This window comes from Meles meles, chromosome 4, assembly GCF_922984935.1.
Source record: "Meles meles chromosome 4, mMelMel3.1 paternal haplotype, whole genome shotgun sequence".
Taxonomy (NCBI): domain Eukaryota; kingdom Metazoa; phylum Chordata; class Mammalia; order Carnivora; family Mustelidae; genus Meles; species Meles meles.
In genome coordinates, this window is record NC_060069.1 from 109,760,830 (window position 1) to 109,788,092 (window position 27,263).

At 36.9% G+C, this 27,263-nt stretch overlaps 1 protein-coding gene across 2 annotated transcripts in view; it reads right to left on the reverse strand.

Annotated features, from left to right (window-relative positions):
• Positions 1-27,263, reverse strand: part of ALCAM (activated leukocyte cell adhesion molecule) — a 212,176-nt gene that overhangs the window by 46,267 nt on the left and 138,646 nt on the right. For both annotated transcript variants that reach the window (XM_046002918.1, XM_046002916.1), the window contains exons 2-4: positions 11,219-11,319; positions 7,191-7,410; positions 477-541 (exon numbers count right to left, since the gene is read on the reverse strand). In XM_046002918.1, coding sequence (XP_045858874.1) covers positions 477-541; positions 7,191-7,410; positions 11,219-11,319 — 386 coding nt within the window. The remainder of the gene's footprint in view (positions 1-476; positions 542-7,190; positions 7,411-11,218; positions 11,320-27,263) is intronic.

Here is a 27,263-nt window from a genome sequence, read left to right on the forward strand (position 1 = left end):
AGTCCAAACTCCCTCCGTGACATAAGGCTTGTCATAATCCAGCTTCTCTTTACTTCTCCAGATTTATCTTTTACTGCACTCTCTTGCCTATTGTCTTACCACACAAAGTTCCAGCAACACAAATAACGGGATGTTTCCTAAAAATGCTATTCTCCTTCACATCTTATTATTTCATGTTGTCAGAAAACCTTTCAACCCTTGGTTTGGAGAAAATCTACTCATCTTTCATGATTCCATTTACCAGTTCACTGAAACAAGAAAGACTATACCTTTTCCCCTCCTCTGCTCACCTTCTCCTCCTTTCAGAAATGACTACATCTTCCTCTGTGTTCCCTCTCTAACTCGGGCAGACTTTCTGATTGGCACCTGCAACACTGTCAACTCCACAAGAACAAAGTCTACCTTATTTGTCCTGGCACTGAGGCCAGGAGAAGACATTGCTACATGAAGGCAATGAATCAAACTCAAGTTCTTACCTTTTTTAGCTGCTCTGTTTCAAGAAAAGGCGCTTGGCTTACAATTTCAGGTTTGGATGGTTGCTCTAAAGTCAAGCAGAGAAAGGTTTTAAGTACACATGAAAGAACAAAAGGACATTTGTGATTTGAATTATAGAAAAATAATTCACTTATTCAAAGCAAACACATTCCCATATAATCTGTAATTAAGAAATCTGGTTAGCCCACTCCCTCCACATATTTGCTTTATTATATTAAGTACCATTTTAAATGCTTACTACTCCTTTAATTAAATATTCATAATGTCTTCTGAATGCTTCATAAGCTAAAAATATGGATTTGATAGTGAAATAGAGGTTAATATATGAAATATGAATATGATTGTTAACTGATTATCATGTGTACTTTCCACTTACTAATAACTTCTAGCTATTTAGATGAAGACCTGAATCCATAAAGGGTACTTACTAAAAATGCAGACTTCTAAGCTTCCCTTGGCCAGAAGTAGGATCTCTAGGGACAGTCCTATAAATCAACTTTTTAAAACAAGCTCTCTACAAGATTTTTAGGCACAATGAAGTTTAAAAATCATGGTTCTAAAATCATGCTAACTACTATCCTGAGTGCTGTGAAGTGTGTAAACCTGGCGATTCACAGACCTGTACCCCTGGGGATAAAAATACATTATATGTTTATTTAAAAAAAAAAAATTTGGAAGGGGAGGCGAACCATAAGAGACTATGGACTCTGAAAAACAACCTGAGGGTTTTGAAGGGTCAGGGGTGGGAGGTTGGGGGAACAGGTGGTGGGTAATGGGGAGGGCACGTTTTGCATGGAGCACTGGGTGTTGTGCAAAAAGAATGAATACTGTTACGCTGAAAAAATAAATAAAATGGGAAAAAATATATATAAAATATAAAATCATGCTAACTAAAAAGAGTTAAGGGATATAGACGTTCAAGTTTTCTGTGTATCTCAAACTTTATCTTTAAAGTGAAATCACATTATGAAATTATAAGTGTAAGGAAATCCTTCAAAATTTGGAACAGAGAAAATACACAGAAGCATCTCAAATGTGGGAAGTTCTAGAAGAATCCATTCTAAGAGCACTTTCAGGAAGAACTGGTTAAAAATCACAGCAACAAGGTAGTATCCAAACTTATTTTAAGTTATTTACTCTTCGCTGTTAGTTATCTATTCCTGATAGATTTTTTACTTTTTAATTAGCTCTAACAATTAGTCTCCAGAAAATGGATATTCCCTCTGTCATTGATTTTTGTGAATCTCATGGAGCAAAACTATTCTATTCTCATATAAACAAATAAAGACAACCAGTTATTCTTTCATTCATAGTCTCATTGTAATACCATCTCCAATACCTTTAGTTTTTATTACCAAATGAGACTAAGTTGGCTTTTATACAGTTATTCTTCAATTTGGGATCCTGCTATCAGACATGTTGCCTACCCAGACCATTATAGAAAATAAGGTTGAAGACAGAAAGTCTTTGGAAGAGCAAAATGGCTATCACCAAGACTGTGTGTAAAAAAAAATAAAATGTAAACTTCTTCATGTTACTACTGAGAGTTCATTTCCTTTTTATGCAATTGTTTTATATTAAAAATTGGAACAATGAATAATAATAGTAAATCTTCCTATGTGTTCAACTTATGCCCTTTAACTATAGGAGAGCCAACTTACTATTAATTCTAGAAATATTACTCTAATTCAATTTGCACAAGATGGATTGTTTTCTAAATATACCTACTGGAAACAAAACAAAAGAAAGATAGAAAAATAGAAAACAGAAATACAGAAGAATAGAAAGGTGTAACAGAGACAGTTACATGATGACAAACAAAAAGTGACACCTGTTTCCCTGACTGTTAGAAATGTGACCAAAAAATTATTAAATCTGACCAAAAAGTCAGAATGAATAGCAATTTCTGTGAGATATATGGTAGGAGGTTAAAGCCTTCCACATATAAGTAAGTGCTGGTTTTATCACAATTTTAATGTAATGCCATTAATGTTTACAATTATAACTCTGAATTCCTGATAGAACATTAAATTCTATTCTGAATTTATGTTTTAAGACAAATGTCTAAAACATTTAAGAGAGGGATATATCCAAAATATTTAAGCAAAATAAAAATTCTCAATGCTTAAACAAGTAAGCCAAACTTCTCTGGGAACTAAAATCAAGTATTTCATGATACCACTCTGAGAGCACAAGAGAGGTAAGATATTTAATTAATTTATGTGGTCAACTAAGAGTCAAAATTAACAAGAGAAAAAGAACAGATGGGTTTTTGTTTCCCCTTCAGTAGTATCTATGCCTAGAATATAAAAAGAGGTTTAAAAAAAATCATCAGAAAAAACTGAGGTTCTTTTTTTTTTTTTAATTGAGTCTTCTAATACAAAATGTATGTGGGCAGTGTTGCTAAACTGCATTACTTTCTAGTTCACCAAAATTATTTATCAAAACAGTTGGGCACGTACTTCTTCTTAGGCAAAATATATGTATTCCTCTGCTTTGTAAACCTTATGATGTTTTATCTGTGCACATAACATCATAAATACTTGGTGTGTTACAAGTCTTGGCCCTTTACACATGGCCATGTATATATTCTTTCCATAAATATTTTCTAAAATTTATACTTATTTCAATAAAATGAAACTGTGGAAAATCCAGGAAAACATGGTGAAAGAATGCTTAATGTTTAGGCTTCTTCACAGTGTAACTCATCTTTTTATTTGGAAGAGAGTCACCATGGCTATTGTGAAGTGATGGTAATACCTACTGCAATTCCTTGAGTTCTTTTCTCCCAAACTTTTGTTTCAAACCCACGAAATATTTTACATGTAATCTTCTTTTATATTAGTTTGCAACAATCAATGGGTATTAGTTGGAGGACCATAAAAGAGGACATGTACTATTTTAGCAAAATTGCATATTGATTCCAAAGTGTTTAAAAAAAAAAAAACTTCACATGAATTATGCCTTAATATAATTCAGGGATTCATAACCAAGTATAGAACTGAAAGGGAAAGTCATAGTACAAATTTATTTGCAATATTAAAAATAACTTTGTCAAGGGTATCGCAGCCAGCTGAGGATGTAGTGATAAAGGCCAAACTGCTCTCTGTCACCCACAATGTACAGTGTTATTACCAAAAACCACACACAGGAGAACTTTTGATAGGGGAGGAAGGCAAGAAAAGAGGTTCACTGGTTACGTTGACTCATGAAAGCTCCTCTCAGTACTTTGTCAGTCATTATTTCTTATAAATTCTGATCCACTTTAAGTAAACAACCGTTAGCATGGAATCATAGTTTACTTTCCTCATGAGATGGGAAAGGTAATTTTTATATTTAAAGAATAAAGATAAAATAGGTCTCATTTGTTAAATAGGTCATTTTCTGCTTCCTTCATTAAAAAAAAAAAAAAAATTCCTTGCAGGTTGATTAACTTTCACACGGAAGGTGAGAGGAAAGATGCTCAGTTCTGATAAAACTCTGAGAATAGTGTCCAAATGAAAGTTCTAACGTAACTGTGTGAAGTCAGCCAGCACTGCCTGTCACTAAGCAAACAACCAGTCCAAGTGTACAGTGACCCTATGTCACGGAAACAGTTTTCCTTTTAACAAGTGGCTTTACAGGTTAGCCTACATTGTGGTTTTCAAATGCTTTTTTAGAGCTGGAGTCATTTCCTTTTCTTCCCCACCCTAAATGAATTATCATGAAAAAAAACCTTTGAAATATAGTGTGAGAGTGATTCTAGCCAGCAGAAGCAAGTGCCTCCCCCTCTCCTGCCTTCTTCAGTAAAGCTCCTCAGGAGGATCTAGGAACCAGTAGGAAAACGACCCTCAAATTCAAAGCACTTCTATTACTGCTGATGAGAGAAGCAGCCTCGGACTAGTGAACATCCTCAAAGTCAGATATAAGCAACACACCTAACAAAGCCAGGTCTTCTGATGACCAGTCAGGGATTTTTCTGTTCCACCACTGACAGCCAGCTGGCAATCTGGGTACCCATCTGACCTCCAAAACTTTTACACAGTGATTGGAATAAAACTTTGGGACCTTTAAAGGCTTGACTGATGTTTCTGAATGTTTTTATGAACTTCAAACGTGCATTAAATGCAAACACATTTTAATTTTGCTGCCATTCAATTCTTTTTTTAAAAAAGCTGTATTTGTGGCAATAAAGAACATGACTTATTTGAACTTCAGATGCTTTATGGGCATGGCTGTTGTATCTGAGGTATAGTTTAAAGCTAAACAAACAAGCCTACAGCAGAGGGAGCAGAGTCATCGGTCATGGCCTCCAGTCTGAATAAGAACAGTCTAAGTTTGCCCATGAGGATGGCACTCTGCAGCAAGCTGAGCTGGGATTAGCTCACGTCAACCATACTCGATTCTGTAGTACACAATGCATGTTGCTAGGTGACTCGACAGAAGGAAACAGAGCACTGATTGATGAGCCTAGTAACTCTTAAGTGACTGCAATATATACACATGCACAGAACAAAAGTCTCCCTGTCACAGCTGCTGTTGGCTTCAAAAAATGTGACCCAAACTAATTCATTATTTAAAAAGAAAAAAAAAAAGCAAAGCCCCTATATGCTCTTGCAAACTCTTTCCTTATCATGAGCTGTGCTGTTCATTTAATTGGACTTGGAGGGTTCCACGGTTTTTAGCATAAAATGCCATTTTCAAGAGTGTGTAACTTGTCTATTTAAATTCTCTCTGGCCCAGAGCCTGGAATGCAAATTCTGTTTCTGAGAATCACTTTGTTTTCAACAACATTCAAAAGAGAAGGGGGTAGGGGGTGCTGCCAGTATGTGGGGTGTGAGTTTGTTTTAACAATCACAGAAATTCCCTGTATTCCAAAATATCTTACAAATTTTTATCAAAGCAGACCAACTGGATTTTTTTTTCCCAGATTGCTGTATGGTATATTCTTTAGGTGTATTCTGAAAATTTTAACAAATGATTCTTCTAAAGGAAACAACCTGGATTTTCTCAACTGTCTTGTAGACTAGCTTGATATTTGAGAATTTTAACACAGTAACAAAGAAACCTGGTAATGACGAAGCAATACCCATAACCTTTGGGGTGCTATGACTTAATCTCTACCTACTGTCTTACATTCTTGTTGTGAACTTATATTTATGACATCATGGCCTAATTTAAAAAATTGTATTGGTTGTTCTCTTTACAAAAAGTGTCCCTAGAAGTGCACCATCCATTTTCCTAATAACATCAAAGTGAAATGAAAGAAAGAAAGAAAGGAAGGAAGGAAGGAAGAAAAAAAAAAGGGGGCGCAGTTGGTAAATAAAGGAGGCAGATTATTTGGGGTATTTAATGGAAGGCATGACTGGTAAACACTTGGAATTTGGTGTGATTTATAAAATGACTAAGAAGGGTGGATGATTTCTGGAAAGTGCCTTCTAAGCTGAAAGGTAATCAACTGAAACATGTAATATGCTTTTACAATGTTCTTCTGGAGAACAAAGGTTTCTTTTGATAGTACAAGAATTCTCTGAATCCATGTCAGGAGCCCATAGGAGCTTTGAAATCTATATAAATACTTAAGGGACAGTTCCACTTAGTTGCATAGGCTATTACAAGAGAAATGGGGAAAATCCATGGTTGTCTGCTACAGTAGCCCTCTGGGCTTCTTTCTTCCCTATTTACTGTAACAATTTCTAGATGCTGCCATGTTATCAGAAAGTAGAGGGAAAAAAAACCGAAAAGTGAGACCTTCTTCCCTAATTAAAAAAGACTGGCATTCTGAAACTTTTGAGACCTATTTTTCTCCCTGTAATTTCTAATATATTATGATGTAACAGGAGGTGGTTTTTTTTACTTGAATATTAAAAGATAAAATGTTTAATTAGAACTTCTCAAGTCATTCATTTGCATAGCTATTTGCACAGTAACATGAACTATATGTTATCATTAGGCAAAGTAACTTTGCCGTAATGACTACAGTAATTACTCCAAGTTTCTTCTTCTGATTTTTCTTCCAACCTTACTCTACTTCTTCCCCTTGAGGTATTCCGCATATGCATTCAGGGTGTGGTGAGCTTTTTTATTTGGGGGCAATTTTCTAAACCAACTGAACACTTTGAAGAACTAAAGCAACATTATTAAAGGCCAGGATATATGTATGTGTGTGTGCGTGTATGTGTTTGTGTGTGTGTGTAATGCTACATACACACATACTTTGACACACACACATAAAAAGCTTAGATTTCTAAGTCATAAGATGGTTTGGATTTGCTTGTATTTATTGTTTAATATGTCAAAATATTAATTTTATATGGATCAGTCTGATACGTGTGTCTGTGTGCGTGACATGCATGATTATATGTATGTGTCATATATCTATGTATATCTCATAGACTATTTATTTGTACATGTCAGTGAAAGTAAAAGACCACATGCCAGTTCTCACTTTGTGGTACTTCATATCCCAGGAAATGTTACCCAACAAAACAACAGAGAATATTCTTTTAGTTCCTTGCTGCAAAACTCCTATTTAAATTTCAGGGTTTTTGTTTTCCTCACTGACAGCATGCATGAGCAGAATGAAGATCGTTAGAAGTCCTCTCACAGAGATGCCTGCCATGGAGACACTATAGAGCGTTCACTCTTCTTGCTAAAGAACATTTTCTAGTACCAGCCATCAATCCCACTTAGCAGTTACACTGCAGACTACTTACTGAACACCTTGACTATTGTAGGTGCTTCAAACACGTTGTCCTCAGTTACTAGCATGCACACAAATCTCTTTTCATCACTGATCCTTGCATTACTGATAGACAAAGTGTAGTTTTCTGAGAGGCTCAATCTGTCTCTGTATTCTGGTACATCGTCGTACTGCACACTTTTCTTTGTAGAGGACCTGAAGGCAATAAATACTGGGGAGCCATCGGGCTTTTCCTAAAAATTAAAATAACAATACATTTTAAAAACAAGCATATTCAGATGTTTCAGGATTACATCCAGAATAACAAAACTTCTTGGCCATATTCTTCCACCAATATTTATAGTTCTGTCCAAAAGGAGTAATTTTGGATATGAGCCTCACATAAATCTTTGTTTACAGAAAATGACTCTTCATAAGAGGAGAGGCTCTACGTTCTTTTACAGGTGTCAGTTTAAATATGTGAACATGGAAAGACAGAGCTATTGGAATCTGAGCTTCTCTTGCATCCAAAGGACAGAATTTAGTGACTGTTCTGAAACCAAGAAGGGCTGGCATTATATCTAATTTTAAAGAAAAAAATAGATGAAAACAAACACACAAATGCACAAAATGATATTCAGCTAATCATCAGAGCAAGCATACATGTGTGCTGCAAATACTCAGAAGTCCTGGGCAGTTATCCTTTGCATATTCATTACTTTAATCCACATATTTTAAATGTCCACACCTTTCAGTTTCAGCCAAAACTGACAGAGCTGACCTTTACTTATAACATAATTTAATGAGTCTTCATGGAGGAACGGTATGTGCCCTTATGAAACAATCATGTCCATTAAGCAACAGAATCAGATTAATCACTAAAATCCATAGTTTTGCTATCTGAGTCATAAAACTTAGCTCAGAGAGCTTTCATATAAAAACTTATTATCAACATAAAATATAATCTGGCATGGACAATTATGCCAAGAGCCCAAGACTTATAATTCATCTCTTCCTTTGCTCCCACAAAAATTCTCTTAGCTAATAAGCAATTTAATCTAAGATAGGAGCCAATCTCTCTTCTACTTACCTCACAAGGTCTTCGAGAAAATAAAATACGATAAAACATTTTAAAGTGCATGGCAAATTCCAAGGTACTACGGGGAGTTACATTTTAAAAATTATTAGTATTTATTACTTTTATGGACTGAATGTTTGTGTCACCACCAAATTCATATGTCGAAGCCCTCCACCCCAGGATGCTGATATTTGGAGATGGAGCCTTTGAGAGGTCAGTAGGTTTAGATGAAGGACTAGAATGGTGCCTTTATGACAGGATTAGTACCCTTATAAGAAGAGGAAGAAAACACAGGTTATGTGAGTACATAGCAAAATGGCAGCTGTCTGCAAATCAAGAGAAGGACCCTCACGAAGAGACAAATTTGCCAGCACCTTGATCTTGAGCTTCCCAGCCTCCAGAACTGTGTGAAATAAATAGTTGTTGTTGAAGCCCCTAGTCTACAGTATTGTTACAGCACTGCAAGCCAAGACAATTACTAAGCTAATTTTAGAGCCAAAAGTTTTAGTTCCTTGAAAATCTGATTACATCAATAATATTCTCCTTAAATTTTTTAATTTTGTCACAGGTTTGCAATCCAAATCCTTACTCTAAATCATTCCTTCACTGAGAGAAATATTTTAAACCAGTCCCTTATGTTTCTGTATTCATACACTTATGCAATAAATAATAGTCATTAAACATATGCCAGGTACTTTCCTTGGGTTTTCCACGTAGTAATGAATTTAATACTCCTAACGACCCTTTTAAGTTAGAGTTGAATTTTAGATTCATTTAGATTATACAGTACAGACAGAAGTCAGTTATGTAAATTGTCCAAGGGTCCAGCAGAGCAAAGGTTGAAGCTTTGCAGTGTGGCTCCACGAAGACTTCACTATAGCGCTCTTCATAGCTGTTAGCTGCCCCTTCTGTACCAGCACTGAGGCGGATGCTGAAGAAGAGGCGGGGGTCAAGGAGGGCACGTGCTGTGATGAGCACCAGGAGTTATACACGACTAATGAATCACTGAATGCTACATCAAAAACCAGTGATGCCCTATACGTTGGCTAACTGAACATAGAAAGAAAGAAAGAAAGAAAGAGGTGGGGGGGGGTGAAGTGTGGAAAGGCTCACAGGGAACCATGATCTCCATTCACAGGCAGATGACCCTGCAGGAGGGGAGAAGCCAATCTGTCCTTCCTGTGTGTCTGGCCCCTTCCACTCTTTCTAAATCTACCATTTGTCTTTCAGCTTTCATTAAATTAGAGCTTGCCAACTCTGCCTACAAATCGACACTGGTTTTAGAGCCCATGGTACTTCAAATGCATCTCATCCGGTTATTGCCGAAGCTCTTTGCTTTAATTAAGCATTTGAAAACTGTCATTATTGTTTCCACCGCCACTGTACCAGTTCAGTTTGGGTGAAAATTACTCCCTGAATCATCATCGGGAAGGTCTACGATCACGATTTTTCAACATCTGTGTTCCATTTATTTTGGCAGTAGGTTCGACTCAACAGGTGAAGCAGGTGTAGTCTCTCCTGGAGTTTGAGGGGTGTGAACAGACCTTGTCCTCACAGGCCTTAACTTCCTTTTCCCAGTTTTACAGTAAACCAGAAATGGTTCAAAATTCTCCAGTGTGAGCAGGTATCAGGAGGGGAATACAGGGAAGTGCTGAGCTGCCTCACCCCCTTCCTCTGCTGTCACATGACCCCCGCACACGCGCATGCGCTTAGAGCCCCACAGCCAGAACAAGGGCCATGTGCCAAGTACTCCATCAAGACTGTGCTATGAATTACTTCATATAACTCTCACACCACTGAGGGGAAACTATTCTTATCACCCCCTTTTCAGAGATGAGAGAATGGAGATTCATTCACTTGTCCAGAATCCCACAGCACGTATATGGTAGAACATGTTGGTCTGACTTAAGAACCCATATTTTGAAAGACTGTGTTCTACCCCCAGCTTGGGTGCAAACTTAAGCCCATTTCCCAAAGTGTGTTCTGCAGTGGTTAAAAAAAAAAAAAAAGAAAAGAAAACACCCCCCCCCCCCCAAACACCACGAAGAAATGAAGCAAGCTTATACTATTTAGAAGGCATCTTAGTATATAAAAGGCTCTGAGAAATACTGTGATAAAGTTTTCAAAAATTATTTGACCATCATATTTTTTTTTCCCTATTCAAATACCTTTTAACAATTTAAGGAACTTGGGGAAAACTGCCATTGTATTCAAGGAAGCATAAGTCTAATTCAAGGTCAAAACTACCTTAAGTCTCATGTGATTTGGCATTAGGAAACTGGGCCACACAGACACCTTTTTTGGTTTCTGTAATTAAAGTGAAACACCTTATCAGTCAATGGTACCTAACCACCCAAATCATCTATCAGGTATCTACCCTCCATTTCTAGACCCATCTGTGCCTCCATACCTACGAAAGTATGATCTCCTATCTGCAAGATAGGAGTAAAATGAACAATGTTATATGTAAAAAGGACCAGCCACATCAACGTAGTTCTAAGACAACACTAGAAACAAGCTTCTAATGCTGATGACTAATTCCCAATGAATATTTGGGTACTCTAGCAACTGGTGTATTTTGCCTTTGCAATAGCCACACCAAACCGAACATGAGTATGTGGAGAAAGGCTGCCAACTTCCACTAAGCTCTGTTCTACATGCCACTGATTTTACTCTGGAACTCTGCCTTTTCCTCTGCCTCTAACATTTAAGGTTAAATCTTTCAGACTAATATGATCTAAGAATTACGTGTTTATTGGCTTTATTTTAAAATAGCACTTCTTATGTAAGATTTAGGTATTACTCTTTTGAGATAGTCAACACATAATTCTACCTTCCTACATTTGTACCCATAGTTGAATACTGCCATTATGTTAATTTGAAATTCACATTTACTCACAGAAGGAATATTATCTCAAAAAACAAAAACAACAACAACAAAAAGCTAGAAGTAATTAGCCAAGTCCAAAGTAGGTTACACTTACATATTTCCATTTGCCAAACATGAGGTTCTGAGGTACATCGAGTCGGCAAGGCATGATAATGGTATCTCCATATGCTGAGTTTACAGTATACCATCCAAGGCCTTTAGAAAAAAGAAAAAAAGAAAGAGAGAGAAGATGTTAAGTGTTTTCTTGAAGTAACTAAGCAAATAACTTCAGGATGTGCACCTTAATGAAGATTTCCTATTATAATTTGTATAACACAAACACACACTACAAAAAGTATGAAGCTAGAACGTGTTTCTTATTTAAATATCAACAACTCTTATTTAGCTACTAAACCTTTGAATGTCACACATTTCAAGTTTACAGACCCTCTATTTTACCAGGGAAGAGAAAAGTGTGTGCTGCAAAGGAACATAATGGAATGCGAAAGTATTTTTTTTTTGGTAAGTATACATGCCATAGGAAAAAAAAATGTATGTTACGTTTCAGAGACATGTTTAACTACACAAAGATTATCTTGTTTAAAATTCTCAAAATGAGTTTTAAATATATTTTTCATTTGAAAATATTGTCAAATTTATCTTCTGGAAAAATTTTTTAAAACTACTAAAAATTAAACTAATACATATAAACTACAACCAAATTTTAGGTGTAAGTAGGAAAATGGCTTACTTTATATTAGCAATGGTTAATATATTAGTTTTAATTTTAATTATGTATAAAATATTAACAAGACAGGAATCTGAAGTATAAGAATTCTTTGTAAAGTGTTTATCAAGTGGTTATCTTGAATTCTGGGTAGACAATCTAACTTAAACCATAATTTGCTACTAAGATACAGGAAAAGTTCCTGGTCTTATTTCATTCTTTACTGAGAAAAAATGTAGATTACAAAAAATTAAAATGTCATAACCTCACAACTTTTGCATATGTATGCAACATACTATTCAAACCTGTAGACATTCATGAAGTTTAAAAAATGCAGGCATTTAACTTGACATGAGTATTCAGGGAATATTTCAGACTTTTTTACCTTATTTTGCTCACACTGGTTTTTAAGATTAAATATGTTTACAATTAAATATCTATTAAGAAATGTCATCACTGGGGGCGCCTGGGTGGCTCAGTGGTTTAAGCCTCTGCCTTCGGCTCAGGTCATAATCTCAGGGTCCTGGGATCGAGCCCCGCATCGGGCTCTCTGCTCAATGGGGAGCCTGTTTCTCCCTCTCTCTGCCTGCCTCTCTGCCTACTTGTGACCTCTCTCTCTGTCAAATAAATAAATAAAATATTAAAAAAAAAAAAAGAAGAGAGAAATGTCATCACTGGATATAGTGTGAACAGGCTAACTTAATTTGAAACTGTAGGGGGGGGGGGAGAAAGATATTTTGTCCACCAGGTGGTGCTGAAGTGCAAAGCTAAGGCCATTTGAAACACAAATACCATTTTATGACTTTCTGAGGAAACAAGACAGTGGACACTTTGACTGTTACCCATCAATCACAATGCGTAGGAAAATTTCATATAGGGATAAAAATCACTACCTTTGGTAAAGAACAAAAAGACAATAAAATTCCTTTTTAAAAGTCCTGTCAACTGAAGAAGGTACTTCCTTTAAAGCAATTTTGCCCCAGTGAAAAAATCATTACAAGAAACACAAACTTCATGTAAATATGCCTCAGAACAACTAGTTTCCAGCATTTTTAACATTGTTAAAATAAAGAATACAAAGTATAAATCATGATAATGTGCTTTTCACTGGCTACTGGAGACAAGTAGTTTTCCAAAACTGTTTATCATATGTTCAGTATTATAATAAAAACTAACTCAATGTTTAGTGTTTCCCATACTCTAACTTTAATTCCTTTTACCTTCAAACCACTGCAGCACATAGGACTCTAAATAAAGACTTGGTCTCTTCAGCCTTGTTAAAATACAAATTGTGAGGGTTTAGAAATGTGGTTGCAGATATGCAAACTAATGAGAATTAAGAAGTTACTTTATTTCTCAATATAGTACCTGTTTTCTATAATGCTTTGTAGGCTAAATGTGGAACTTTTATCATGTATTTTAAGATCTGTTGATGCACTGCACTGGCATAGATATGCCAACCCAAGAAAACAATTTTGTGACTTACTGTTTTTTCACCAGTATGTGGCAAGTCACTTGAATATATAATGACTCTAAGATGATCTGGACCTATAACTTAACTTACGGCAGGACACGGCCCTCTCATTATCTCCTATCACTTGTAAAAGCACACCTTCTTTTGACAATCGGTGGTACTCCCATGGTTGGTCAAGGAATGAAAACAGTTCACGTTCTACAGCTTAGGTTCCAAGGAGGTGAATCCTTTGCCAGGTACACAGGGAAAATGAGAAAATTCTTTATGCAAAAAAATGTAATTCTTTGCTATTTCTTACTGACCCTTTTTCTTTTCTCTTCCTTACAGAACTTTAATGCGCTATATAGATACCAAATTTTGTAACAGATTTTAAAGTTACAGGAATTTCAAGTACATCGTGTGTTATTAGCATAATGAAGTACAACTACAACAAGAAAGGGGCCATATATCCTTATCTTTGTATCCCCAGGAACAATGCCTGGCATCAAACAGGCATCATACTGGATTTCTCACTTGAATGTTCTGAAATCCTTTCCATTTTGGTTATTAAATTAACATCTTTGAAAATCAGGGAGGCGTTGGTACCATTGGAACTTTGGGAATTCTTTTTTCTTTTCTTTTTTTAAAGATTTTATTTATTTATCTGACAGACAGAGATCATAAGTAGGCAGAGAGGCAGGCAGAGAGGCAGGCAGAGGGGGCGGGGGGGGGGGGGCGGGGAGAAGCAGGCTCCCCACCAAGCAGGGAGCCCGATGCCAGGCTCCATCCCAGAACCCTGGGATGGTGACACGAGCCAAAGGCAGAGGCTTTAACCCACTGAGCCACCTAGGCGCCCCAGAACTTTGGGAATTGTTATTCCTACCACATACTCTAATAAAGGCTGTCCTAGATTGCCTCTGATATGCAGAGAACACGGACTTACGCTTGCCCGGCACTCGTTTCTGAAGAGAAACAAACACAAAGCAAACACCATGTAAGAATTCACGGATGAAACTACAGAAGAGAGTATTTCTCTCTACCGAACTTTATTATTAATTTCGGAAGAAATTAAGGATTATTTGTGTTCTGTGGTTTACGAATGATAATGTGAAATGCCTTTTGTCTTACTGTGATGACCACAAAGCAAAGGCTTGTTTTGAAAAGTATTTGAGAATTCATGAGTTGGGTCTTTTAATGACATCTTGATATCCCAAATTAGCCAGAACAGGACTCCGCATAAGAAACCTAAGGGAAATAAGACATGTGACAAGCCTAAGGGCAGCCGCTAAAAGGCCAATGGTTATAGACAGAAGCCCTGGTCTCTAATCTTAGGGCATAGAGGATGATAATCAGTTGGACTCCATTAGGAGTCAAAGATATGAAATTTCTGAAGTAACTGTCAAGTTTGCTATAGTTATCAACTTTCCTCTATTCTAAGTATATACCAACTCCCAGTTTCATCTGAGAGAAAGACGAAAGGCTTGAATCTGTGGTACAGCTGATATACCTAACCCTGGAGAGATAAAATGGCTACATAACCACTGTGATTTGGTGATGAATTAGCATCCTGATTCCTACAGACGTCTCAGTCTTTGAGATGAAGTGCCAGTGAGACCCAAAGTACCTGTCAACACAAATGGTTCTGTTTACACTTTTCGCAGAAGCAAAAGATTCTATCTTTGATTTGAATTGAACTTAACTCACTAAAATTCCCCTGCAGTTTTCTCCCTGCAATATTAGTTGGTTAAAATATTCATGTTTTTGTAGACTAGAGATTATTGGACACTATTACAAATATAGAATGATCACAATGTCCTTCCTCAAAGAAGCTAAATATAAAAGGAATGAGTGTGGGCACAAGTGTGTGCATTTCTATGTTGTACATGTTATATCTTTGTGTATATGTATGTATCATAAGACGTTTTAAACTGGGCTAAAACCCTTCTGTATTAAATATGCTCTATAAATGTAAGGTATTGATATGAATTATTAATATTGCTGTTGCTATCAAAATGTCCCAACATAAAATAAAATGCAAAAATGTGTTAGACTCAAGAAGCAGTGTGTAATTATTTAAGAAGTTTTTTGGGAAGAGTTAGTAACTACAGATAAAGAACAATAGAACTAAAAAGGTTATATAGGAGAATTCAATAAAAAACACAATGGGAAAAGCACAGCATAAGAAAAATCTCTAAGCCCAATAATTCTGACATAACGAATCTCAGATAAGTGATCATAAATACAACACAGCTTTGGTTACGCATTTTGTACAGCAAATAATTTAGGGAGGCACTGAAACAGACTCTGGTATAATTTTTGAAATTAGGTGAACACAGTTTATTTCTAACTGAACTAATAAAAATGTAATTATTGTGCCCATATTGGTGAGGTATACCTTTTCTGTATAAACTAATTCTTTTTTTTTTTTTTTTATTTGACAGAGAGAAATCACAACTAGGCAGAGAGGCAGGCAGAGAGAGAGGAGGAAGCAGGCTCCCTGCTGAGCAGAGAGCCCCACGTGGGGCTCGATCCCAGAATCCTGGGATCATGACCTGAGCTGAAGTCAGAGGCCTTAACCCACTGAGCCACCCAGGCGCCCCTGTATAAACTAATTCTTAAAGACTATCAAGTTCAGAGTAATCATTCCTTTTGCATTGCTGATATACAGACATTTGAGTGGAGGTATCTTAAAATTCAGAACCTGCCACTACATTACAAGCAGAACGGTAAATAATATAGAAAAAAGGAGGGGAATTATAGAGTCTATTTTCACATGCTGTAGCTTAGCGTGGTTAATTATTTTTTTATTGCACTGATACTTCAATAACATCCTCATCCTTCCAAACATTGTTCTGAGCTCTGTAGCTCTGTTAGGTGATGTAGAAGCGTTATTCACAATCGCAACTGGCACAGAACTTAGGACATAAGAACTAAATCACAGTTCTACAGAAATTTTGGAGAAATTTATTTGTGCAGAGGAATTGCTGGGGAGGAAGCAAGTAGAATTGAGAAAGCTACCCTCAGAAATTACTTTCGTATTTTTTTGACTGATTTTGACAGGTAAACATGATAGTGTCCCTATGAGCTTTTTTTTTTTTTTAAGATTTTATTTATCTATTTGACAGAGAGAGATCACAAGTAGACAGAGAGGCAGGCAGAGAGAGAGAGAGGGAAGCAGGCTCGCCGCTGAGCAGAGAGCCCGATGCGGGACTCGATTCCAGGACCCCGAGATCATGACCCGAGCCGAAGGCAGCGGCTCAACCCATTGAGCCACCTAGGCGCCCGAGCTTTTTTATTAAATGAATTAAGACATACAGAATTCTAATTAAACATATAAATATTTTGTAACATCAGTTTATAGCTGTGTTTCTCAACCTCATCACTAATGACATTGGTAGCGCCCTCCCCCCAGCTATGGCAATGAGAAATTTCTAGACAGGACAAATGTCCCCTGGAAGGCAAAACTGCCCACCAAACTTCCATCTAGTTGAAAATTGCTAGTTTAGATCTTCAACTACTGGCTTTCTGTATTCAATAAAATTGGCTTCTGTTGATCATTGTTGTAAAGCAGAATCTCAGTATAGGACTAAATAATCACTGATTATGAATAGAGGGACGGAGGCAGAAGTGGCACATAATAACACTTAGCTATTATCAACTCTGTTTTCCTCACAGAAACATATTATATTCAACTACGATAGGGAGATTGATTCCTGACTCTGGGGATTTGAGATCCAATCTCTTCACAGAGATTACAAAAAAATATTCTATTTTAGCAAATCTACTTCATGTATCACAATCAAGCACAAATTATACATACTATATATATTTTTTCTAAGCTGTATGTATTACATGTATTTTATTTAATATGATATCTATTGATAGAGGGTGAACTAGATACCTTGGTTTTTTTTTTTAAGATTTTATTTATTTATTTGAAAGACAAAGATCACAAGTAGGCAGAGAGGCAGGCAGAGAGAGAGAGGAGGAAGCAGGCTCCCTGCTGAGCAGAGGGGCTTGATGTGGGGCTCGATGTGGGGCTCGATCCCAGGACCCTGGGATCATGACCTGAGCTGAAGGTTAACCCACTGAGCCACCCAGGCACCCCAAACTAGATACCTTTAAGGTGTCTTTCAAACCTGTGATTTTATGACTCTATGAGGCAAATGTACTTCATAATACCTCCTATTCTTTATGGCATTAAGTAAGAATTTAAGATTTTTTGTGAAGGTCATATGATACATAACAAGCAAGAAGTGAGACTGAGAGAGGCTGAGAGAGACAGATACAGAGCTTTTAATTCCCAAGTAGGGGCGCCTGAGTGGCTCAGTGGATTAAGCCTCTGTCTTCGGCTCAGGTCATGATCTCAGGGTCCTGGGATGGAGCCCCAAATCAAGGTCTCTGCTCAGCGGGGAGCCTGCTTCCCCACCCCCTCCACCTCTGCCTGCCTCTCTGCCTACTTGTGATCTCCCTCTCTGTCAGATAAATAAATAAAACCTTTTTTTTTTTTTAAGATTTTATTTATTTGACAGACAGAGATCACAGTAGGTGGAGAGATAGGCAGAGAGAGAGAGGAGGAAGCAGGCTCCCTACTGAGCAGAGAGCCCGATGCGGGGCTCGATCCCAGGACTCTGGGATCATGACCTGAGCCGAAGGCAGAGGCTTTAACCCACTGAGCCACGCAGGCGCCCCAAAATAAAATCTTTAAAAAAAGATAATTACCAAGTAATTTAGAATGGATGGCAGACAGGCTAAGACATCTGATGGAATATGTTATTTTGGGAAGTAGAGAAAAGTGTTTTCCTACCCTGCTTTTCAATTTCTCTTCAACAAATGGGTACTTGAGGAACAAGCTGGGTTTTTGCTGAACCTGCAATAGGAAGATGTTTACTCAAAATCTGCTTTCTGGGTGGTCTTTCACCTGTATCACATGCCACGATGTAGGTGTAACTATGTAATGCCTACAGATAAGAAAAATAGTGATTCTTTCTTTCTCTTTCTTCCAGTGGTTCCTCCAATTCTATACACGGATTATAACCATAAATTGTTAGGCCACTGTGGAGTAACATTTAGAGGGGAAAGGGCCATCTTACTAAATTATAAAATACTTCTAGTACCCAAGAATATATATTTTTTAATACTTGTGGGTTTTTAAAATTTTATTAACATATAATGTATTATTTGTTTCAGGGGTACAGGTCTGTGAATCATCAGTCTTACACAATTCACAACACTCACCATACCCTCCCCAGTGTCCATAATCCAGCCACCCTATCCCTCACCCGCCCAAGATTATGGTTTTGGGTTTGTTTTTTTTTTTAGATTATTTATTTATTTATTTGACAGACAGATTACAAGTAGGCAGAGAGGCAGACAGAGAAGAGAGGAGGAAGCAGGCTCCCTGCTAAACAGAGAGCCCGATGTGGGGCTCGATCCCAGGACCCTGGGATCATGACCTGAGCCAAAGGCAGAGGCTTTAAATCACTGAGCCACCCAGGCATCACCCAAGATTATGTTTTAACATATGTGCTCCTTACTTCCAAGTTTGGTATATTATAATGCTTGAAATATCTATCTTTTTAGTAAACTAGGGGTCAATATAATGACTTATGTCTTAGAAAAGAGATCTACAAAAACAATAAAATTTTAAAAATACAGTATTGGTATTTGCATGCCTGTATTGAAAACTGTCTTCTCAATTTACCATTGCCTGATACTTCATCACACTAGAAGCCTGGAATAATGTATGAGGCTGGATAAGTCACTGTTCTTCCTAATTAACTCAGGCTTTGCCCCATCTCTGCCTCATTTTTATTATTGTTCCTTGGGCCTTGGTTGAATCCATCCATATCCTTTAAGGCCTATCTCAACAATCACCTGTTTATACATATGACCATTCATCAAAGTATTTATTGAACACCTACTAGAGGCAAAACGTTAGCTGTTCTTTGTGGGAGGAAAATATATATGTCTCTGTGTGTGTGTGTGTGTGTGTGTCTGTCTCACACACACACACACACACACACACACACACATATATAATACCAAGATACATATATATGTATATATACACTACCAAGATATATATATGTATATATACACATATATACATATAATACCAAGATCTATTCCTTTAGGAACATGAGCTGCTGTAAACTAAGTACTGTGGGAATGCAGAGGAAGGAATCCCTGCAATGAGCTTGAGGATACTGGTGAAGACTTCCTGCAGGTAGTTTCATTTGACCTGAACACCGAATGAAGATTTCTAGATAAGAACTACTTCACTAGGGAACCTGGGTGGCTCAGTCAGTTAAGCGTCTACCTTCAGCTCAGGTCATGATCCCAGGGTCCTGGAATGGAGTTCTGCATCGGGCTCCCTGCTTGGCAGAGACTGGGCTTCTCTCTCTCCCTCTGCTGTTCTCCCTGCTTGTGTGCACTTGCGCTCTCTCTCTCTCTCTCTCTCTCTCTCTGTGTGTCAAAGAAATAAATAATATCTTTTTAAAGAGGGGAAAAAAAAAAAAAAAAAAAAGAACTACTTCACCGGCATGTCCTAGCGAGAGACCATGCAGAGGCACCAAGTGGCATTTCGTTTTCTCTCCTACGGCAAACTTCCTTTTTTATTACAGTAATTTCTACATAGTAGATCTTTGATCTTCATAAGGAACATGTCCTGACTGGCAGTTTTCTCAAATTCATAGATGCACATAAGATTGTCCTAATAAAATGCAAGAAACTATTAGATCTACTTTCTCTTCACTTTCATCACCAGCACTAACTAACATTTGGATTCCTCTTGGGGCCACTTTTAAATTACAAGCAAAAAGTTTAATTAAAAATTACTTATAAGCAAGGCACCTGGGTGGCTCAGTGCGTTAAGCCTCTGCCTTTGGCTCAGGTCATTATCTCAAGGTCCTTGGATCCGGCCCACATCAAGCTCTCTGCTCAGTGGGGAGCCTGGTTCCCTACCCCATCTCTCTGCCTGCCTACTTGTGATCTCTCTCTCTCTCTCTGTCAAATAAAAAAATAAGTAATCTTTTAAAAAAAATTATTTAAAAGCCAGTAGAAGTGATTTATGTTGTGAACCTTTACTTTTGTTTTCTGAGAAATACCTCATGAATTTTAAATCGGTAAATGTAAAGATTCTACTGTGCTTATTAGAATTTAACTTGGGTTGCACAAATGAATGTTAGACCATAGATGACAACTCTACAGTTACTTTAAAAGTCCCCAAACTGTGGGATATGAAAACTTTGTTTTTATAGAAAGAGAATTTAAAGTTTTCATCAGATGGTCAAAGTAACTTTAAATAAAAAATAAACTATGTAAGGTAACCTGGGTTGGCTCAGTGGGTTAAGCGTTTGCCTTCAGTTCAGGTCATGATTCTGGGGTACTGGCATGAGTCAGGCTCCTTGCTCAGCAGAAAGCCCGCTTCTCACTCTCCCTCTGCCCCTCCTCCTACTCATGCACTTGCTTAGGCACTTTCTCTCCCCCGCAAAAATAAATAAAATCTTAAAAAAAAATAAAATAAAATGCTTAAGGCTCATTCTAAATTGAATAGAATCTGTAGAAGCACAATTTGATGGTATCTGTCAAATTAAAAATGCTAATACCCTTTGATCCAGCAATTCTACCCTGAGAATCTATTCTATAGAAGTTTTTGTACAAATGCACAATTGTATACGAAGTTAATACAGCATTATTTTGAGTATTAAAAAAACTGGAGGGACTTAAATGTTTGCTAATACAGGAGCAATAAAGCATATATCCATACAGTGCTCTACTTGACCCACTGAACACAAATGGGATCCAAACACACTATTTTTCTCTATATATATTTCAGTATTTATAATTTTTATCATTCATTCATTCATTGACTATTGAGTACCTTCTCTGTGCCAAGCACTGTTCTAGTATGGGAGATCAGCAATGTGCAAAAACTAAACAAAACAAAAAACTGTTCTCCTAGTTTAAGTTCTAAACATATATATGTATTTATTCATGCATTTAAAAGCTTAATTTCTTTTTGAAAAAAAGGAGAAATTACCAGCTTAATTCCTCCACTATGCTGCAACATAGCTGAAGGAAAAGCCTACATTTTTCTCATTTTGAAACTTGTTGCAGCATCATGAACATTACAGGAGTTCAATAATAATGGGTAAAATAAAGCTCTACTGTACTACATCGAAAGGAACTCTATAAGATCATATTCTTAAAGCCCATATTCTTTTCTCTGCATTTAACATTCCAGAAAACCACATACTTTCCTTTAAAATTCCAGGGAATCCAGTGAGATGAGAGTGAGAGGTTATGTAGTGTTTTGAAATCCGTATCTTAAAATTGCCCCCCCAAATGCTATTTTACTTTTAAAACTTTTTAATACAAGCCAGTGTACAGATCTAGATTTATTTTGACATGTGACTAAAAGCACCAGGATTTAGGGTTTCTTTGGCAACTCTTCTCACGTTCTGTCTCTGAGGGTAAGACTGGGATTTCCACACATCTGTCCCACAAAGAACCCTCTGTCTTACCAAGTCATCATTCCCCAGTGATGAGCTTTCGATGAGCCTATGGGGTCTACGCCAAAATGCCGAAACATTGGTCCCTTCTTGGGGACAAAATGAAATAAAAACACTTCATGCTCTGTATGTGTGTGAGGGGGGAGAGTATAGAAAGACTACCTTGAAACTGAAATTTTTAATTTTATATATGAAAAGAACAATGTTCTATATTTTATTTTAAAATAGACATTCATACTGATAAAGACTAAACAGGAGAATGTTTAAACATATTTTTATACCATATAGTTTACTCATTATAAAAATTAAAGCATCTCTATAATGAATTATTTATGTTAGTTGAAGTTCACAAAGTTGATTATTCTTTCCTTTCATACTTCCCCAAATTACCTAGGACTTGAGGTTTTGTCTTTAAGATGCTTATAAAAGGACAATCCTCCACCCATACAAATTAGTCAAGACAATGAAAAAAAAACTGGCAACATTTTCTTTTCCTTCTGCTCCCCTCCTCTAATTCAATTTCCCTTATTAGTTCCTGCATTGTCTGTGTCCATATTCTGAGGACATCATTTGGGAACTAGCTTAACTAAAGAGGTGATGGAAGAAACCAATATTTGAACACTCCTCCAGGTTAAAATAATGCAAAGGAAAGATGAATACATTTACGCTCCATTGCTCTGAACATTTTCTCAGCATGAAATTCCAGGTTTAACTAATTCAGAATATCAGTTCTATTTGAATGGTAAAAAGTAACATTTTTCTGTGCATTTTGTCATATAAGTTGTATTGAAATTGTGAATACAATTCAATTATTTTAACAAGAACAATAACTGTACTGTATTCATGAAAACACTATCAATAGAAAAACACTATCAACAGGAAAACAGGCACTACGCTTCACAAAAGACCTTAATTGCATCATCTGAAGTAATGGAAACTTTTGGAATTTAGACTAGAGTCTGTCTTCAGAGAGAGTTCATAATTATTGTGACAGAATAAATTTGTTTTCTGCAAATAATTTAATGCCATGACAACAAAAAATCTCTTGATTTGAGAAAATAAAAGCTGTCCTTGATAACACTTCCAAACCCCCAAACAACAAATTCCTAATAGCTTTAATATTCCTCAAATGCCTTGGAAAAAATATATCAGAAAGACTTTTAGTCAATAAGATCATCATTGTTTTCACAGACAACTTCTGTTAATAACCGCAGTGTTAATTGCATTTCTTTAGCATTTCAATTAATATTCAACAGTGTTGGAGAATTTTATTTTATAATTGAGGTGCTAAAGTAACCGGGGATAGCAAACAAATTGTTAGGGCTACTGAATGAGCAGAGTAGGTGACTTTTGCTTTTTGATTTTTGACTGGCTGAGTGACCTTGTCCAATATGGTTGCTACTGGTGTACGCCACATCAAGTCTCTAACTGGGTATCAAAAGATATTTACATAGGTTGAAATAGGTTTTTGCTCTTTTCTTCACATGAATCCCAATTAGCACTGCCTATGTCTCCAGAGGAAATATATTTGTACAATCAAACATGGTAAGTAATAAGGTTAAAAAGCTATTTAATAGGTTTTCCCACAGATTACGTACAGACTGCTGGTTGATTTCGAGGTTTAGATTTGTGTAAATTTCATGTTTTTAATTGACATCTCCCCAGAGGGGCTGTAATATAACATAAGGTCATAGGGGAAAAAATGATGGCTTTTATGGCATGGTTCCCTTTTTTTAAGAATTAAATTGTGTAAGACTGATGAATCACAGTCCTGTACCCCTGAAACAAGTAATACATTATATGTTAATAAAAAAGAAAGGAATTAAACTCTTTTACTGGAAGATCTAGTCTTCCAGTTTGGAAAAGGAAGGAGAAATAGAAACATTTGTTGAAGGTAATTTTTAAAAGAAATTAAAGCCACAGGAAAGATGAAATTTTAAAATAAAACAAATAGTTGCATATGCTTAGAAAATCAGCACAATCTGTTATATGAAACTGAAATCATCTTCCAGCTTTGACAGATTTGTATCACCTCAAGGACCAAGTAAGCGCACAGAACAACACCCATTATAGCTTGCCCACGGTGGAAGCTCAGTGAAATAACTCTGGAATGCATAAACTTAGACAATACTGTCTTCTATTAATATTAACAATAACTTTTCATATATTCCATTTTCCCTGACAGTCATTATTCTTAATTGATGAGTGGGAGGAAAAGTGGGAAAGAGAACAAGATAATTTAGGAAGGCAATGAGTAGAGATGAAAAATATAGGAAGCTGTATTGAAAGGTAGTTTTATCATTTCTAAGGTGTCAGATGGAGGAATGCTTTAAATATCTTATAAAATCAGGACCTGAAGTTGCCTCCAGCTTTGAAACTTTCCTTTACTCGCAAAGATTTTAACTCACTGAATGCTTTGCCTTGGAGAACCAGAGGCCTACTGTGATGTAAAAATGTGCCTACACTTACGCTGTGATTTAGGAAATGGTAAAATGACCCCCAGAAGAATTACTGGAAGACTACCTAACATGGACAAGATAATCCTCCCAAAACAAAACAAGACAAAACCTAGTTCTTACAACAGAAAAAATGGCTCTTCTGTAGGCTGAAAAGGTGTCTGCATTCAGCTGCTCTTCTGTGGTTGTTAAAGTTTGCATCATGCCTCACCTGCTCCTGTTTCACAGCTTCACATTCTTATTTAAGCGTCAACTAAGTAAGTGCTTCCTCTTTATTATTCAAGGGAAACCATGAAGTGTGATGGACATGAAAACGTACCTCACAGACCCCCAGCCACAGTAAGAGTAACTTACAAAGGAACTCAACTGCTGTGCTCTGAGATCCATCACCAAGTTGTGCTGAGGCCACACTTTCCCTGGGCTGCTGCGGGCTCAAGACTGAGCAGAGTAGGGCTACTAAAAACAGGCAAGATTCTTGGAGACAAGGGACTCCTCTGAGAGCTAACTACAGCTCAAGAAATTCATTTCCCTGGTGAAACTTCCTTAGATTACACAACATTGTAGAATGTGTCCATCCAATCTTCCTTCTGTCTCTCGTTCCCCTAGAGTCAGATTCTCATTGCACTCTGATGATTTTCCCCGCCCACCAGCTCCTTCCTCATTTTTTTCTCATTTAGGTGTTTCCCTTGTACAATCCTTACATGTTCAATCTATTTTGATATCTGCTTCTCAAAAGATCCTGGCTAATACATGGGAGAAATTAGGCAGAACATAACTCTACTGACTGACCCTCTGACATTGTAGACTATTGGATTCAAGAAAATTGGGATTTTGGTATGAATGCAGTTTTTAAAAAGGATACTTGACTTAGTAAGGGGTTAGCTCAGTTAAAAATAAAGTCACTTTAGAGCAATAATATTAATAATAATGGATTTTTAAAAAAAATATTTGCTTATTTATTTTAGAGAGAGAGCTTGTGCCAGTAGGGGGAGGGGCTGGGGGGGAGACTCCCCAGCAGACTCCTTTTAGTGGGGAGCCCAACACAGGGCTCAATCCCCAACCCATGAGATCATGACCTGAGCTGAAACCAAGAGTCAGATGCTTAACCCACTGAGCCACCCAGGTGCCCCAATAATGGACATTTGCAATATTCTTTTTCTTTTTTTATTTTATTTTATTTATTTATTTAATAGAGGGAGATCACAAGTAGGCAGAGAGACAGGCAGAGAGCAAAGGGGAAGCAGACTCCCTGCTGAGCAGAGCCTGATGCAGGGCTGATCCCAGGACCCTGAGATCATGACCTGAGCCAAAGGCAGAGGCTTAACCCTCTGAGCCACCCAGCACCCTGCAATATTCTTTTATATACATTGTGCATTTCTGCATTTGAGTCTCATAAAAGTTCTGTATGATAAGCAAATTAATCTGCATCATGAAGAAATATCATGATGCCTCATTTTACTGGTAAGATACTATTCACCCAACAAAGCCAAGAGAATAAACAAACATGACCAGGCCAGCATACAGTAGAACCAGAGTTCAAAATTAATTCTTGATTCATGTTCAAGTCTCATGACTAGAGATACACAGAAAATGATTATAGGTTTTTATTTCATTTTATACTGTGGCTAATTTGGGAATATTATTTGAAAGGTATTAAAATGTTTTCTGTATTTAGACTTAAATATTTAAAAATCTATAGACTGGAGGGACTACAAGAAAACAAATGAATATATATATGACCATCTCTCTCTCAGTGTGATGTTATGTAGCAGCTGACCATTTGTTGCCAGAAATAAACTGACTTCCGTCCACAATAGCTCACCTTCTCAAAATAACATAGAAAACTGCAAATAACTGAAGTGGTAGACATCTTTCAGATAAGGAACCAGAGGTATATTAAGATCCTTTAATGCAGATGAGGCATTCAGCTGACAGGCAGAGGAGCACTTTACATACCCAGAACAGCAGAGATAATAGATTACCAAGAAAAATTGATGGATGAACAAAATGAAAAGGTTGGGATTTATGTCAAGTCCTTCTAACTTAAAAACCTGTCTTTCCATAAAACAAACAAACAAACTTTTCAGAATTACAACTTTTAGGTGAGTTGAAAATTTAAGTTCACAAAATACGGGCACCTGAATGTTTATAGCAACTTTATTCATACTTACTCAATTTTGGAAATAACCCAGATGTCCTTCTGTAGGTGAACAGATAAACCAAACCAAATATGGTACAGCCATACAATGGACTATTACTCAGCAATAGACAGAAATGAAGAAATGAGCTATCAAGCCATGAAAAGACTCAAATGCACAAGGCTAAGTGAAAGAAGCCAATCTGAAAAGTCTACATTCTGCAGGATTCCAACTATATGACATGACAGAAAAGACAAAACTACGAAGATAGCAAAAAGATCAGTGGTTGTCAGGGGTTTGAACGGAGGGAGGCAGGGACAGGAAGCTGGAGCACAGGGAATTTCCTGGGCTGTAAAATTATTCTGATAATGTTGAATGCAGTTATTATACATTTGTCAAAACCCATTAAAAAGTACAGCACAAAAAGGGAATTCTAACGTAAATTATAGCCTTACAGTTGATCATAATAACATATCAATATTGACTCATCAATTATAGCAATGTACATTTATGCAAGATGTTAATAACTGTTAATAACTAGAAACTAGGGGCTGGAAAGAGTCAAAGGAGTATTTGGGAACTCTACTTTCTGTTCTATAAACCCAGAACAGATAAAACGTACTCTTAAAAAAACTGATGCACAAAGTCACAGAGTTTCTTTGGCCTGTGATATGCACTCTATAGTTAGATAATCTTACTTAAATTCCCTTGCTTCTGGTAGAGGGAAGGACATAAAATTCAATGGCAAAGCTTTGCATCCACCAGCAAAGGTGATCTCAGTCTAGGTAGCTGAATCCCTGGGCAGATATCAGCAGGTGCTGACAACACCAAGACCCCTGCTGAACAGAGTGTCCTGGACGGCTGTGCTGC